This window comes from Battus philenor, unplaced genomic scaffold, assembly GCF_028537555.1.
Source record: "Battus philenor isolate CCGP_79_NKW_IND1 unplaced genomic scaffold, ilBatPhil1.0.hap1 SCAF_10, whole genome shotgun sequence".
In the NCBI taxonomy this organism is placed as follows: domain Eukaryota; kingdom Metazoa; phylum Arthropoda; class Insecta; order Lepidoptera; family Papilionidae; genus Battus; species Battus philenor.
The window spans coordinates 154,978-166,188 of record NW_027181662.1 but is presented as its reverse complement, the minus strand read 5'-3'; the positions used below and the strand labels follow the sequence as shown (position 1 = coordinate 166,188).

Sequence of the window (11,211 nt, the reverse complement as noted above, 5' to 3'; positions counted from 1 at the left end):
GGCAGTTATTTATAATATGTTATGTGTATACTCAATACCAATCTGTGTATATATCCGCGAAGTATCAAATTTTATTCAAAACATTCGGTAGACTTCAGTTACAAATCCTTTGAGATCGATCTTGATAAATTGTAGGAAACAGCGTAAATGATTTCTAATAGAGACACAGCGAGCGATTCGCACGAGACGCGGCGCCGCCGCAGAGAATGTGTCGCAATTAAACAGAGCTCAGGGCGCGGGGAACGGCTCCGACTTCACCCGGCCGCACGAGGCTGCCCGTTAATGGTTCATTCCAACATGTATCGAATTCATTACCGGTAATGTTTTGTCCGAACTTGTACCGCGCTTGACCAACTATGTTCCTTAGCATACGAATAATAAAAACCATACGACCAAATAACTGGTACCAAACCGCGCTGCCAAAAATCAACAAGAACTGAACAAGTCCATATATAACCAGTGCAAGCACAGCGACAGCTAATTTAGAGTCCGTCGTCCCGTTCAAATATAGAGTTTCGATTCCGACTTTTTATTGACTCGCAATGCACGTCACTGTACTTGTGTGATTTCTTAACGCACAATACAGAGTTTTGTATGTCGTTGTACAGCATAGCGCTGCGTCATACATATCGTTTTAACGCTCGTTACAGTAAGTTGCGTAGTGTTATAACGCACGTCGCTGAATTTTGCTCACCGACACCGCACGCTCGCTGCGTCTGTCACAGCATCCTAACCGCGCTACAGCCCGCGTCGTAACGCAGGCCGGCGCTCCTCCCGAGCCCGCGAGTCGGGCGGACTGGCGGCGTGCGAGCCGGCTCAGTGGCGCGCCGCCTGCCGCACAGGGAGGGTGTGTCCGAGTCTCTGCCGCGCGCCCGACGAACTCAAACACGATCGCGTCTTCGTCGCGAGCCATGTTACAAACTTCAACGAATTGCAACAAGATAACGTAGTTTTTATTAAGTCATCTGTCTTCCCTGAGCGTGTGGTTTCCCGTGATTTTTCTAGAGTTTTATCTCCTTTTTTGTAAAGAAAGTTTCATGAAAATTTCCCGGACGCGTCCAACGACTACAATGAGTAGTACAGGAGCGCTGGCCACAGCCGGCTAACCGTGGAGAAGCCCACCATGTCTTCGCTAGCGAACTGCGGAGATGCTCTGACCTCATGAGGGTAAAGTACGCCATGATTTTCAAGGCGGGCGGCAAGCCGCCCCCGGCCGCGAAGGTCACGGACAAAGAGAAGAAGGTCGATAAAAAGGAGAAGGAAGGGAAGAAGCCGGAGAGATGCGACGGACGCTGCCCGGGCGATCCCTGGGCGTATTGTGCGGTGTTGTGGTGTGCGTGTGCCATGAGCCTCATCTCCAGCGGGTACAGCCTGTACAAGCAGCAGAACCTGCAGGACAGACTGTCGCTGCTGGAGGAGCAGCACCTGGCACTGCGCAGCGCGGTGCTGGAGCCGCAGCAGCCGCTGGTGGAGCGGCTACGACGTGAAGTGCTGGCCAGGTCGCCGGCATACTGGCGCCCCAGGCGCAGCATCAGGGACTACGGACATTGCGGATGCCCGCCAGGTTGGTCAACGGCCCTTGTATTTGATTATAGGCACGCCTGATCTAGGTACCGGTTTTCTAACCAACGTGGATAAGTAAGGAACATAACGTACGTCACGGAACACAAAAACCCGAAACATAATCTTTATAAATAATTACCCTAAAGTCGGTCCTATCCGATCATCCATTGACCATTAAATTGTACTGCACCCAAAGATACTAGCTCGGTACTACGCGTTGTGAAAACTGAAGTAACCCTTGCCATTGAAAACAAACCGTTTGCTGATCATTCAGATCGCACATAACTCATAAACTACACTCACCTATCGTTCTTTTGTAGGCCTGCCTAAAACTTATGCCTATTTCGTTCTAACTAATATCAAAATCGTGTCGACTCCCGTGTTCGTACTTAAAAAAGTAAAAAACACAAAAGCAGATTTTTCAATAACCCTCGTGTGTTGAAACCCATAAAATGCTCACCTCAAATTAAGTGTTAGTTCAATAAAACAAACGCGCCTTAGTGGTCCCGCGCGCCCGCGGCCGGGCGGCCGATTCGCTGCACCGCACGCTCTCAGGACCGGTTACTCTGTTTGTCTGTTCATTCAATATTTCAATTTTTTTAATCCGAATCTAATTGTGTAAGCCGTACGACGCACGAGACGCGCCAAGGTCACCGGGACTTGCTTTGGGCGTTGATACAACATTTCCCGGCGCGTACGTGTTTTTTTTTTTACCGGACAAAGTGAACAGTAGACAACGGCGATTCGCTAGACGCGACATATCACACCGCGCGACGCATGAAAACAGTAAACTTTTATACTTGCCACAGTTCGAGGCGAAGTCTTGTGCCTCTCAGACAATATCGGAAACCGTTCAGTTCAAGTCAAGTTCCCTACACAAATGATAACGCACACAGATAAAGTACTCGACAACTTTGTTGTGAGCTCTTCTCAGATCAAGATGCGTACGCCCTTGAAGCTTCAACTAAACGGAGCCATTTAGTTCACCTTTGTAGAGTAATGTGTGTCTAGAAAGTTGCAAACAAGACTCTAAAAGCCTTCTGGTAACTCTAAGCCGAACTGTTCTTGTTGTTCTCAGCACTCCACGAATTCATCGCCACCAACCCGATACCCAGGACACGGCCCGGATACAATCCTCGGGGCTGCCGACCCGCATACCTTGTTTAAGGTGATGGTGAACACAGTGTATTATAGGGAGGCCTACAATAAATTGTGTTCACCATCACTGAACACAATCTTCTCCCTCCCTTACCAAATTTTAAATGACCTGATCATCCTGCCCGTCCCGGAAATGAGTTAATGTTCGCTCTAGACAGGTCTAAATCCTCAGGCAGCTTAATAAAGATTACGCTCCTACCTCTGCAGACAAATCAAACTTTTCCGGTAAGAGAGTAAAATTAGATAAATACTGCGTATAAGTAAATTAATTTTCCTTCAATTTTCCCAACGTTATCAATTCACCCGCCGCGCAAAGCCACCTTAAACCTATCCGGTCGCAGCGGCGTCATACCGTATCATACACCGGTCAGAAATAGTTGTCGTCGTTTTGACGCTCCTCCTCGAATATTTACTTTGCTGATTGAGTTGCATTACTTTCTCCATCCTATGAGCCCGCAGCACTCGACCTAAAACATCGTAAATCTGTCAGCACTGGCAGCGTCGGCTCGTAATAAAGAAACATAAAATATTGGTGTCGTATATATTTATTAATTATTTTTCAGTTTGATTCATTTAGAGTGCTCGCTTGAGTACATCAAGAGAACAAAATCAAAAAAGCCCAATTAGAAACTGGAATCAAATTGAACAAATTGAACCCTTACAATAGATTCTATAATACAACAGTCGAGTGCCCGCAACTAATGCAGACGGAGTTTTTTGATCACTCGCATGCATCGTTAAATTTATAGCAATACATTTCTAAGCTTCATTATCATTCAAGAAATCTACTGCACAAGCCCAAAAAGGCACTAGCAAGCCGACTATAGAAGAGATTTTTAGTGAAAACATTGGTTATAATAGAGAAACCAATTTCTCTGAAGAATAATCAGGTTACAATTTTTGTATATCAATGGAACGTGTGCCGTACACTTCCTAGATCCGAGTATAGTAGTTCTTGCAATTCTATTTCGGCATTGTCTATTCGCGTACCGCAAACGTATCGCATTAGCCGGCCGTCGCTCTGGCGGACTATCCTTTGTTTTTTGCCGCAATAGTGGTTACCATCGCCTAATTGACCAACAGTTATTCACGATTTAATGAACTGATAGGAGTGTTACACTCACTGACTCCGACGGAACGAACCAGCACGTTGATGTAGCCAGACAGGAACAGATGGCACCCTAGTGGCGATTTTGCCGACGTCGTCAGAAGAGGGTGGATGCAGACCGTTTCCAGTCCGTCTTGTTGCAAATGATGGGCGAAGGCCTATGTGCAGCCGTGGAAGTACTACGGCTGAAATGATGATGATAATGAGTGTGTGTGTGCGTAAGCTCGTGAGTTTTTGTTTACCGATGTTATGGTTCCAACTTTCTCATACTTTTATTGTATAGACATTCCATTACTTTATTGTAGATACTGAACGAGTTGCTGGCCAGAGCGCTATAGTGTCGTGCTGCAACAATTTAAACGAAATCATTCTTCTTCATGTTTGTGCTTGTGCTGTGTTGGATTCGATGTAATGTATCAAGGGAAATCCGTTCTGTACTTTTTAAGCCTCACTTCGTCCATATCGCTTTGTATAAACAGGCGACGTGAGCACAGCGCACCTGATGTCAAATGGTCCGACATCAGTACAGGTAACGACAATTTATAAAAGCACCCAAATATAATTAAAAGCAATTCATCGCGGGCACAATAAAGCCGGCGACACACCGCGCGCAGCTACACACATCACAGCGATGATTTAGGTAAATTCCGGAACTGGGCGCGCGTATAAATTCAAACAATGGATTCGTCCGGAATCGGCCGCAGAATTATTTATGAGCGCATTGTGCGGGAGAGCGAGCCGCCAATTTCATCTGACCATCAATAATGCGGCGTCATCGATAGCACTCACACGCAGCTCCTCTGCCCCTCTCTGTCCCTCTCTGACCCTCTCCGGCAGACGCACCTCTCACTGACACGAGAAGTAGTCTCGTCGTCCACGCACACAGCACTTCAACATATATTTGTCTTTATGAAATACGGTTGATGTATCGGAATATATCAACAAAACGGATTCTGAATTCGTGGTAGTTACTTGTGAAGTACGCCAGGTGAGCACAAGTTGATAGAATATAGGATCAAATAGAGTTCTACGAATGTCTTCAAAACAGCATTAGAGAAATTCTTTCCGTTTGATTACAACTTGAAAAAAACCTTCGCACTCTTGTAGGAAATTTTGATTAGATTTTTTGACGCAGAAAAGATTAATTTAACTTATGAAGTCTAGAGAAAGGTATAACAAATTGATCATTCTAGTACTAACATCATCATTATCATACTTGAGTATACATATTTATAACCACTGTGTGCTGTCGTAATTTTTTCTTCTTGTAACTTTTCTCTAAGAGTCTGGAGGATAGCCCGTCTTACGGCTGAAATGGTGATTAGGATGTGCATTTGAAATGGAATGTGCTGCAGAGAGAATATCATTATCATCACATCAGGCGATAGACAGTGACTGCACGGGCGCCAGCTAGATTCGAAGCGACGACCGGTTCCGCTCTGCCAGCAGCCAGCTACTGCTCGTCACCTTGGCTAAGTGGTCAGTCCGCGCTGTGGAATCAAATCGTGTCAATAAAATTTGACGGATAAGTGATCACAAATATAAAATGATCACGAGTCAAATTAATATATTCATCCATTTGATAATTCGCGCTTCTGTTCGGTTCATTGTAGACATTTCCATTGCGACGCGATGTTTTAATTTGAAACGTGTTCCCGTTAACCATTCCATTAAACATACGCTCTCTGTGATAGCCAATTTCGAATGAAATATTTATTATGCAAAGGGTTTACTTCGCCTTACGCAAGTACAAAACACTTCAGTTACGCGTTTAGAAGTGTCGACTACAATCATAACTAAAAAATATTTACAAAGAATTATTAAAGAAATAATCCCCCTCGCCGAGCAGGCCCTCGTGTGCACCGCAGCAAGAGAAGATCTTACAATACAAAATGCACGACAACATCCTTTAACAGTGCTTTGTCTACAATTTTAAATCTGGTATCGCGTCCCTTTCCCACGGACGCGCCTAACAAAAAAAAACTTTATAAAGTAACCAGCGCTTAACCCTCGCGGCGGAGGTGCTATCTTCAAAAAAGCTATTAAATTCTCTCCCGCCACGATGCCGAGTTAATCCCGCGTCGAAAGCTGTCAGCGGACGTGCAGCCCTCGTCCGAATGATAACGGGGCGCGGCGGGGCGCGGCGGGGCGCGACGGGGCGCGGCGGGGCGCAACGGGGTGACACTTCGCTTTAAGGGCTGGCACGCCGAGTGCGTCTATTACTCTGTTTGTACTTATGCTCTCATTCGCCGATTTTATCTAACAGTCAAATAATAGAACATGCGAGCAAAGCGTCCGAGCGACAACGGGGGCCGGCTCCGGGCATTGTTCGCTGTTAAGCTTTACCGGATTCGAGGTGACGGAGTATTAAAGGCGCTTCATATTCCAATACACAGACTAAAAATCGCAGCATGTCATCGCATGGCAGGACACCGAATAAAATACAAAAGAACTTTGTCTTCAACGTACCGAAGTTAATTAAACGAGAATAAGTAATATGTACAGCAACCACTTGCTCACAAGTGAAGTGCGAGCGAAGGAAATCCAATCGGAAGTACAGTTCGCGCAACGACCGCGCAAACAATGAATAATATATTAAGTAATGGGTAACGGGCCGCCCGCGCGCCGCCGCCTTGTGCTCACTCATTCGCTTGTTTTATTTTCCACACATAACCATCTGCATGGGCTCAGGCGAGACGAGCACGATTGGACAGGCACTAATATAGTTGTAGAGTATATTATTGAACAATATCTGAGATTAGTTTTAAATTAATAATATGTTCAATAGAAACTCACTTCATAACAATAGGTACTCATTTAATACACACCAGGCAAACAAGTAACTTGTAACTTAATAATTTAAAATATACGACACAACTCGCTGTCTATAAAATATTATATGACTTGCATTTTTACGTTATATAAAATGAAAGATAACCTAGGGAAAAATTTAATAAGTAATATATATTTCCCCATACAAATAATTTATGGTAAATATAATTAATAGTCTTGTCCATGGGCAGAAAAATATTGATATAACAAAAAGAGCGAAGCACTAGAAATAAAGATGTTCGTTATGTCTTTATGTTCCGTTAAATTAATAGCTCTCTCATGCACTGCGGTACACTCCTGCGCAGCGCCTGCCAGTTGCCACGTAACATAAAAAAATTATAGTGATGTGTTCGTGCGACCACTTTTTCAATTATCCTTCCTACAGTAGTTGAAGCAATTAATTTCGGAACCGTATCGTCAATTAAAGTTTTGATTCTAGAATAATCATTCTTAACTTTTCTTTAAGATAACTTTGAGTAATATGATAATAAACATGATAAAAGGAGTTTATTGTAAAACCGCACGCAGTTTGTCCACAAAGGTATAATTTACTTAAACTCTTCTTGTACAATTTATGTATAACGGCGAACTTAATGCATTCTCCTGCGGTTGACCTTCAGGCGGTGCTGAGATAGATTAATGAAGATAGTTAAAACAAGTAAATGTCATAAAAGATAAAAATCCAAAATGAGAAGGTAAAAAAGAATCACTAAGATAAATAACACCTTATATTAATATGTAGAAATATACCACAATAAACATATTTAAATATCTACACGTTCTATTTACACAAAGTTACTAAGTTCGCGGAGCCAATCGCCAATTGCCAATCGTGTGTAAGTTGTTAATTTTCTGATATATAAATATTCGTACACAATGGCTAAGGTTTAATATATTGACAATGTTTTGTCATAATTTGCAGGTCGCGTTCTCGGTGAGAGTCAGTGGGTCTTGATTGCACGACACTCCTTTGTTGAGTTTACTTTACGTTCTAAAGTCCCGTCAGCCGCGGTTGGAATATAAATTGTAATTCAATATCGTTAATTAACATTGTATTGTAACGTTCATTATCGAATGCGTATTGTACTCCATTTGTAAGTCGTTGTGATTCAGACAATAGCGCTGTTTTCCCATCTTTTGTTCCCACGCGGTGGGCGTTTTAAGATTAACAAATGCGATTAGAACGGTGCCGTTAACTCGGTTAACGTTTGCCTGGTGCTCGACGCGCGCTCGCGAGCGAAGAAGCTTCGCTCGAGGGAGCCTCGCTACAAGCGATCTGACCGAGCGCCGGGAGACAGCTGCGGGCGTGGGACACCCGCGGGGAACAGGCCGTGTGAACGGCACCTGCAATCGATAACAAAAAGTAAAAGCGGACAAGTGCGCGGCAACGACAGAACCAATGCGTGTCCGCAATGCGATGTAGGATGCCCGCACACGCCCGCACGCGACAAAAAAAAATTCGGCTGTGTTAAGTATTCTTCTTAGATTTGTTTAATAATTGAACAGTGTATAGTGGCAGGCAGCGAGCCGCTAGACAGGTTGTAATTGCTGCAGTCTAAAACCCCTAAAAACTCTCTTAAAGCCAAAATGTCTTGTCTATGGGGCCCTAAATCATCGGAGTGTTGTTACTCATGGAAGTGAACCCGAAAATACTCAAATGATGCCTCCGCTAAAACTAGAACGCGTTTGGAACCTTCGCAGCTTCATTTTAAGTTGATGGCTACATGGAGCTCAACTTGATTTTAGTTTCTGTAAAAGTTAGCTCTTCTTACCAAGTACACTAGTAATACTGTATACGATTGAATGAAAGCCTCTTTGTCTGCCTTAAATCGGCTTCTTCTGGAGAATGTAACTCTCTTCAGACTGTCCCATTTATCTTCCAAGAACAGGTGCGTTGAAACGCTGCATATCTTAATTAAAAGCCTCTTCGTATCTGTCTGTCCGTTACCCACAGACCAACGAAGCTAAGTGCGAGACACGTTTCACTCCGTCCTCTATCGCAGATCTGGTCACGCGCGTCTGCGGCGGTAGGGTAGTCTGTAGAACATCACGTGAGCTTAGTGAGATCGCTTAGAACAATCTGGAGACAGCTCTACGCCTCGCAACGAACTTGTAAGTCAAGATACTATATTCACTTACTTTTTATTTCATTTTACATTATTTAGGTAATGTATTAATAAAATGTTTTAATACTTCGTTGTCTCTCCGATGCCGGTGCTAGGTCGAGCCTAGTATTAGAGTAGTCAGCCCAGACCAACTGTTAACTGGGTCGAATTCATCCCTGTTCGAATCAGAGAAATAAAAACCTATAACAGTTCGTGAATGTATTATTTTTTCTATTTTTCTGTAGCGGTGTAGTTTCCAAAATCTCCCCTCAAGGCATTGTACTGGCCCGACCCACTCCCACTCGTAACAAAAGAAAGTTATCTCGTTCTGTTTCTAGCGCAGCGATTTACTGCTTTAAACAGAGGTAAAGTTGCCATTTGATTGTGTTGTTTCGTAAATGAATGTAAGAAACAATACGCGCAATGGAAGTTGCACGACGCGCGGGAATCGCACGCGGCGTGTGTCGGTGCGCCGGGGGCCGCGCTGTGGACCGATGCAATGCACTCCCATTGATGAGTGGACATTTAGCACCCGCCGCGTCGAAAGTACGACACTACCCCCTCCCCCGCCGCCGCCGCAGCACCCCCGCGCCGCTAGCACCCCGCGCGCAATCAGCGAATGAGTTCCTAAAAGGATTTGCAGAGCGCTCATATTATCGAGAATTAATTCAGTTTTACTTGTTTCCACTGCGATAGGTTTGCATTAGTTGTTTATTATTTATTTGCACATGTACTATACACATACAGTACATGCATTATACACTTATTTGTGTTGGTTACTTCTATACGTCATCAAAAAAACTTCGTCAGAGCCCAGAAAGTAGAATCAAATTGATCTCACTCTAGTGATATCATTATTATTATATTGCATGGTTGTTTAGAAATGGACGAATGTTTCAATTGCAAAGACCCGAGCTGCGGCGGCAGGTGATGAGTACAGGTATAAATTGGTTAAAAGTAACTGCACGAATTTAGGTACAAAACTTTAATGTTCTTGCTTACTAACTTATTGAACAAGACACCGCCGGAAAGGTATTTTATAGGTAGGTTGGTTGCACAGTAAATGAACTATAACATAACATTCATCCATTTAAAAGCCTATAAAAGGGTGAATGTATAGCGTGTGTATGTGTGAGTAATAAGTAACTGAATAATAAATAACGCAATTATTAAAACGAAATATAAAACATTATTAGGACGACGTTAAAAACAAAGAAAACACTTACTTAATGATGTTTAAATAGTTTACTTTATAAGACAGTAAATGGTTTAAGAGACTTAGTAAACATTGTAACATGCAAAAACATTTAGAGATATTAAACGTAAAAATAAAGACACGGACGCTGATATCTGTGGAATAAAGAATTGGTAACAAAAGAATAAACCGTAATGATGATACAGTAAGCGTTACGAAAATTCAGATGACCACAATTGAAAATAATTATTGTTTGCTCTCTGTCGCTGCAGACTTTGTACTGCTTTTTTTTGTAATTGGCCTGTCGCATTACAGTACCAAAAATAAATTTATGGAACATATTTCAGACTGATCACTTTATACACGAACTTAGGAAATAGGTATAAAAACTTTAAAATTCTCTGCTGACAAATGAACTATACATTCAACTTTATAAAGTGTGTACACTTATAAATAATCAATCTGAATATGCCGATTCACAAAAACGTGGATTTTCTTTTTAAAGTGGTCCCTCCAGAGCTGCGTCGGCGCTGCGTCGGCGCATAGGGCTCATCGCTAATTACATCTCAAAGTCCGTTGTAGAAGTTTTCGCTCCTTTGTCACTGACGCCACGACGTGCAGCGCGCCCCGCAAACCGCTCTGTGTGCGGGCATGGACCCGACCAATGTTTACTCTGTTGTCTGTATGCACTTTTAGTTTGTACTAATCAGTTAGTGCTATTGAAATCTAATAGATCTACATTTCGAGTCCATTTACATTGCCAGGCAGTTTAGACAGGCTCATATGTACGTTTATATATTCGTGCCGTTATTAACTATGGATCAAACGTAGTGATCACTCGTCTGCGTCATACGATAAATGCCAGAAGAGTCCCCAATTTAAATCGTTGGATAATTTATTTCGCTGGACTTGAGGCCGGCAAGCTTTGGCGTCGTTTAGATCGACGCTCTATGGAACAGCGGTCGTCCTAGACAGGAGTACATGTTTTTGTAATTTTTCTGTCACTTCGCTTTGCAAAATGGTAGTAATAGAGACCAGGCAATGACTACAGACTTATTCGAGGCTCTCCTCACACCCTCGAGTCGAAATGCTAAACACGTGGCGGCCTCCCAATCCAGTAACTCTGCATGTGATGTAAAGGCTCGAGTTGAGGTTGTCTTGATCCAACGAGCTAAGCTGCGTAAACGAGGTTTAGGCTAAAAGCCTTCCGCGCTCTGCACCCTCCAGCGGGAATCTATAAACGTCGATAA

General features: G+C 43.3%; 1 protein-coding gene across 1 annotated transcript in view; it reads left to right on the top strand.

Moving 5' to 3' along the window:
- Nucleotides 1-830: 830 nt before the first annotated feature.
- The window catches only part of LOC137924326 (collagen alpha chain CG42342-like), a 96,222-nt gene continuing 85,841 nt past the window's right edge, over nucleotides 831-11,211 (top strand). Inside the window, exon 1 of the mRNA XM_068767724.1 lies at nucleotides 831-1,564. Within this exon, the coding sequence (XP_068623825.1) occupies nucleotides 1,162-1,564 (403 nt within the window). The 5' untranslated portion in view covers nucleotides 831-1,161. The remainder of the gene's footprint in view (nucleotides 1,565-11,211) is intronic.